The sequence below is a fragment of the Theobroma cacao genome, chromosome 5 (genome assembly GCF_053813885.1).
Source record: "Theobroma cacao isolate CCN51 chromosome 5, ASM5381388v1, whole genome shotgun sequence".
Taxonomy (NCBI): domain Eukaryota; kingdom Viridiplantae; phylum Streptophyta; class Magnoliopsida; order Malvales; family Malvaceae; genus Theobroma; species Theobroma cacao.
In genome coordinates, this window is record NC_142643.1 from 46,069,271 (window position 1) to 46,075,101 (window position 5,831).

The 5,831-nt window shown below is 37.3% G+C and overlaps 1 protein-coding gene across 1 annotated transcript; it reads left to right on the plus strand.

The window, feature by feature from the left end:
- LOC18600343 (sugar transporter ERD6-like 5) lies at positions 1–4,276 on the plus strand. Its single transcript, XM_007030718.3, has 18 exons — positions 1–282; positions 462–524; positions 935–1,024; positions 1,133–1,192; positions 1,303–1,368; positions 1,601–1,666; positions 1,746–1,821; positions 1,904–1,968; positions 2,346–2,438; positions 2,568–2,648; positions 2,731–2,815; positions 2,911–2,954; positions 3,034–3,096; positions 3,187–3,246; positions 3,336–3,389; positions 3,568–3,627; positions 3,748–3,862; positions 3,966–4,276. Exons 1-18 carry the CDS (start codon positions 94–96, stop codon positions 4,094–4,096), a joined length of 1,461 nt encoding a protein of 486 aa, XP_007030780.3. The 5' UTR covers positions 1–93; the 3' UTR covers positions 4,097–4,276.
- The last annotated feature ends 1,555 nt before the right edge of the window (positions 4,277–5,831 follow it).

Genomic DNA, 5,831 nt, shown 5'->3' on the forward strand with positions numbered 1-5,831 from the left:
CTTGTCCTTTTGTTCTTTACTTCCAATCTGACTGCCTTTGCTCTTTTGCTTAATCTTCAACACAGTTTTCTTGCTTGATTCTCTCTTGAAGAGATGAGTAGAGAAGGAATGGAAGAAGGAGGGCTTTCTTGTTCTTTGATAGTCAAGGAAAAGCCTCAGGATGGTGTTGGTGATTGTTCTGGTGCAGGGCAGGGTGAAACTAGGATTTCTTCTTCTGCAACAACCACGGTTGTTCTCAGCACCTTTGTTGCTGTCTGTGGATCTTATGTGTTTGGGACTGCTGTCAGTATATTCTTTTCACCAATAAAATGTTCTGATTTACCTTATAACATGCAAAGTAAATCCTGCTTGACAACTTAGACTAGAATTGCATCTGCAAATCTAGTATTCTAATTGACCTATGGTAATGTTGTCATTTCTCTTACAAAAAAAAGAACTAAAATTCCCGGATTGTTTTCCAGATTGGATATTCATCACCTGCTCAGACAGGAATCGTAGATGACCTGGGTCTTTCTGTAGCACAGGTAAAGCATAAATAGAACTGTTTCGTTTGTGGCAGTTGCTCTTTAAGTTTGCGGGTGAAACAGCATCATTTTTTCAGTATTTATGGCCTTAAAATTTTGTTTCCTCATGCCTGGTGCCAACTTCTGGAACCAAGCAGCAGGATCATGATTGGTCAAATGTACAACATGCCATGAATCATCAAGTGACATGTTTTTTTCATGGATTTTGTACTTATTTCAACTGAATGACCTAGCATAATCTAGATTTATCCTGAAGACTATGTGAATTGGACATTAGAACTAATTCTCTTTTCAAATGAAAACTTGATATGCAATAGAATTAATCTGAACATGGCATCCATCAGACTGGTTCCTATTTATCTCAGACATTTCTGTTTGATTTTTCTCTTTTCCTGCTTTGATCATTGCAGTATTCTCTTTTCGGTTCGATATTGACAATTGGAGCAATGATAGGTGCAGTGATGAGCGGGAGAATAGCGGATTACATTGGTCGAAAATGTGTAAGGTTTTCAAGAACCTTTACTTTCTCCATATGTTTTCTTCTAATAATCTCAAATAGGTTTTCATGTTTCTGACTTCCCTCAATGTTGGTTAATCTTTCGAGGCAGACAATGGGTTTCTCCGAGGTATTCTGCATAGTAGGATGGCTTGCGATACTATTCTCAAAGGTGTTGATGATATTGGATTCTAGCAGCATAAAATTTTTTCCTTCTGCATTGTTTCTAACATTCTTTTTAGACAAAACAGTAGTGCTAAACATCATCTACTTGTCAAAAAGGCTGCTTGGTGGCTTGACCTAGGACGGCTGCTGGTTGGATATGGGATGGGCCTCCTTTCATTCGTGGTAAGTTTTTGAACAGATTGCAATTGTATGTACTTGAGCAGCCATTCACATGTTTAAACGAAAACTATATTTTTGTTGTTACTCTAAATTGTATGTTGCTAAACATGAGTGCATACACCCCGTTTATACTCTTGTGTCGCAGCTTTGCTACTACATTCCTGCCTTGAGCAGTTTGTTAATGAATCCATTTTACTTGGCTGAGCAAAAAAATATTTGTTCTTATTCACTCTAGGTTCCTGTGTATATTGCTGAAGTTACACCTAAGAACATTCGAGGAGGATTTACATCAGTCCATCAGGTAAAATGCTGAAGCATCAGGAGTTGAATTCAATATGTTCTTTGTGCTTTGATGTACCTAATGGAAATGGATTCTGCAGCTGATGATCTGTTGTGGTGTGTCAATAACGTATCTCATAGGCGCTTTTGCCTCCTGGCGGACTTTGGCTCTGATCGGTAATTGTCAGATTTTTTGAGGTGTTACATCTGTATACAAAAAGGATTTCTCTAACAGTGCCTCCCTACGATCTGATTTCAGGAACAATTCCATGTCTTATGCAGCTTCTGGGCCTCTTCTTCATCCCTGAGTCGCCTAGATGGCTGGTAAACTTCTGTGCTTTAGGAAAATGCTTAATATGGTACTCATATTAGAGAATTATGTGGTATTTATTTGGTCATGTGACACATTTTGATTGACCCGTTGACACATCATTAAATTTTTTTAACTGAATTAGACTTTGAGGTACATTGATACATGGAATAAAAGTTTAGTATCACATTAAACATTTTTTTAGAATAAGTACTATATTAGACATTTTTCTGAAATACAAGACTAAGTGACCTTATTGCTTTAGGAAAATGATATAAAAACTCAGAAATATGTTGTGCATTCTATTAAATGATTACTTCTTCTGAATGATGCCTCAAAGTAAATCCAAGCATTCATTAACGCTGAAGTAGTGAATACAACTATCTTGCAGGCAAAGATAGGCAAATGGAAAGAGTGTGAAGCTGCCCTACAGCGCTTAAGGGGGGACAATGCAGATATTTCTGATGAAGCAAGTGAGATTAGAGTAAGTCATTAACTTTTAGGTGCATGCAAGTTTCAGTTTCAGTTCTTTGGATTTTCAGAACCTCCACGGCTCTGCCCCATACCTGAATGTTTTGACTTGAAACACGAAAGAAACGGTTTGTTTTTGCAGGATTACACAGAACAACTTCAACAGCTTTCTGAAGCTAGCATTTTTGACTTGTTCCAGAGGAAATATGCTTGGTCTCTCATGGTAAGAATGGAAAGTCAATCCTGGGTGTGCCATTGTTAGTTGTCATGAATTGTTCTTTTAATGCATAACTGAACTGGTTAAGGTTGGAGTTGGCCTGATGGTTCTTCAACAATTTGGAGGAGTGAATGGAATTGCATTTTATGCTAGTGCTATTTTTATATCGGCTGGTATGTGAAATCACGTACGCTACAAAACAATTTAGAAGAGAAAAAGAGGAAGTCCATAGATGACAAATACTTTATCTTTAATCCTTTTATGACAGGATTCTCTGGTAGTGTTGGAATGATAGCAATGGTTGTTGTTCAGGTCAGTGACTTGGATTATGAATCAGTGTTTAAATTTTGATTAATGATTTTCTTGATGATTTTGAAATAATCTTCTACAGATTCCAATGACGGCATTGGCAGTAGTATTGATGGATAAATCCGGAAGAAGACCACTTCTATTGGTAGCAAAGCCTGGAGAAACTCTTCAAAAAATTTTGATCTATTTGGATGTAGAAATGTTCCTTCCTGCTGAAATCTATTAATTTCTACAGGTATCTGCAGCTGGAACATGTTTGGGTTGCTTCCTGGTTGGGTTGTCATTTTTCTTGCAGGTTCAAAGAAGAAACTTACTGATCTCAAATTTCAAAATGTTTTGTGTGTTATATATCCTTTCTTGAAATATCAAACTCATCACATGCAGGACCTTCAACAATGGAAGGAGGGCACTCCTATTTTATCACTTGTTGGTGTACTGGTAAAGCCAAATCAGTTTGTTAGGCACTTGCTCTTTTCATTTTGACATATATGGAATTACCTCAAACTTCAGCCCCATCACCTCCCAACCATCCCCTTCTTAGCTGCTCTTTTTCTAGTTTTCTTTTCATGAGTGAGATAATCTCTATGTTGATATGTTTGTCGCTACAAAAATGTAGGTGTACACAGGATCATTTTCGTTAGGTATGGGAGGAATACCTTGGGTTATAATGTCTGAGGTAGGCTTGCCCTGCTTGTGTGAAACTCTGCAGCCTTCAATATCCATATGAATTGGTTGCCAAACATGAAAGAAAGAAAAGAACTTTAAGCTTTACTAAAAAGAAGAATTCCTATTTCAGATATTTCCCATAAACATGAAGGGTTCAGCTGGAAGCCTCGTGACATTGGTTAGCTGGTTAGGTTCTTGGATTATTTCCTTTGCATTTAACTTCCTCTTGAAATGGAGCTCAGCAGGTAAAAAGGGTTGCATCTGATTTTGTCCCTCTCTTCAATACAACAAATCCTGTCATATTTTTAACCCTTTTCCTTCTTGTGCTGTGTTCTTTCCTCCTTCCAGGAACATTCTTCATATTTGCTAGCATATGTGGGTTAACTGTTCTGTTTGTAGCAAAGCTGGTACCAGAGACCAAGGGACGCACACTAGAAGAAATACAAGCATCAATAAATCCAGTTTCCTTGGAAAGATAACTATGGCTTCTCCATTATGTCATTAATCAATCAGTCACTGAGCAATTCATGTACAATTTAAAAGTTCTAAAATCAATGCCTGACCAGAAACTTATGCTACCAATGCCATGTTTGAATTCATGAATTGATGGTTACTTGCAGTCTTGCATAATGAATTATCTCAGTGAAGATTTTATGCCATATTTTGGTTGGGTACAAGGAAAAGTGGCATTATTGGAATTCGGAAATGTAGTTTCTCATTAAGAATTTGATGAATGCCAAGACAAAAATAGGATAACTAAAAAATTATTGGACCTAAAAGGGATGGAGGCCCACGGCATAATAGAAGATAATCTTAAAGGGAAATTAAGAATCCCTTGGTTGAAAGGGTCCATGGTCATAGCACTTATTTGTTGAAATGCTTGATTTTTTGGTATGTAACAACCCTGTCCTGGATTTTTTTCCATTTTCATGCTGTGTTTGTTTCCCAAGAAAGATATGTATTAATGTATAACAGGGAAGGACATTTGAGGCAGTCCTCTGTTTAGCAGCAGAGAAGATTTTTATAAACAATTCCAGGTTTATTGTGGCAGTTCAATTTATAGTGCAGCAAACTGAACACTGATACTGACAGAGAATGGTGAACACCAAGCATGAAAAGATGGTTATTGAGCCATGCATTTTCTATTCTAAGACATAATTCAGGATGCAGAAACAACTGGAAAAATTAAGGAAAATGTGTGAGTCATATTTCAGAATTTGAATCCTTTTAAGTTTGACATATCTCCATCAACGTGATTTTGTTGATGCGAACATGCATTGATGATTTGTTTTCCATTTCACCTGATTATCGGATCCGATTCTTCTCCTTTAGCAGTCTTTTCGGTTTCCAATTGAAAACCAAGGGAATAGAGTTCTATTCCTTCTTGTTCATGAAAATGGGGGAATAAAGTTAGATCTTTTGAGCGGCCACAATCCTTGGTGATAACTCAGAATCAATAACTTGTTGGCCACGGTTGAACAGACATGGAAGCAGCTTCAAATAATTGCAGACTATGATCAAGAAACTATCAGGGAATGGAACTTATGATCATCTGGAATTATCACGCTAGATGTTGGTTTTCTATTGCCAGGAAGGTACTCTTATCAAATTTCATGTTTGGTATGAATCGTTGAGTAGCCTACTAAATGACCCCTTTCTGTTGACTGGAAACAGAAATGCATTTAAGGGGCAAATACTGAGATATGGGAAGGTTTCTGTTCTTATCAAGTTACTATATATCTCACGGAACATAGGATTCAGGGCTACTCTCCCTTGTAGTGTTCTTCTAGCTGTTTGGCTGGGCATCCCACCCCTCCTCCTCAAGAAAAGAAAAAGAACTTATTTCAAAGGTGAAACAGTATTTTATTCTCTCCTTGTTAACTGGTGGTCGGAATTAATTTTGCAACCAATAAAGCTAGTAAACTTGAGTGATTTCAAGGAACCGAATGGGGTCTGTCACACCTTTCTTCTGTTAAGTCAAAGTATCTAGTACTCTCCAACACGAAAATTCAGCAACACCAAGAATACCTTGCTTTTCAGTTTGATTCTCTCAAGCAATATGAAGTTGAAAATTGGAATAAGCACATGTCAGTTGATGATGTTGCTTATTGCAAATGAATTAGGTCACTAGAAAGAATCCTCACGCTTTATTTTTAATGCCCAACCAAACTCTTTCACAGGCCTAATTCCCTTTATAAATAAAACCCACCTTCC

What these genes read in the sequence shown, in the direction of transcription:
- LOC18600343 (XM_007030718.3), top strand. Translation starts at nt 94, where the DNA reads ATGAGTAGAGAAGGAATGGAAGAAGGAGGGCTTTCTTGTTCTTTGATA. An exon ending in TGGGTCTTTCTGTAGCACAG is followed by an intron (nt 525 to 934) that starts GTAAAGCATAAA and finishes TGATCATTGCAG; the next exon opens with TATTCTCTTTTCGGTTCGAT. An exon ending in AATATGCTTGGTCTCTCATG is followed by an intron (nt 2,649 to 2,730) that starts GTAAGAATGGAA and finishes GAACTGGTTAAG; the next exon opens with GTTGGAGTTGGCCTGATGGT.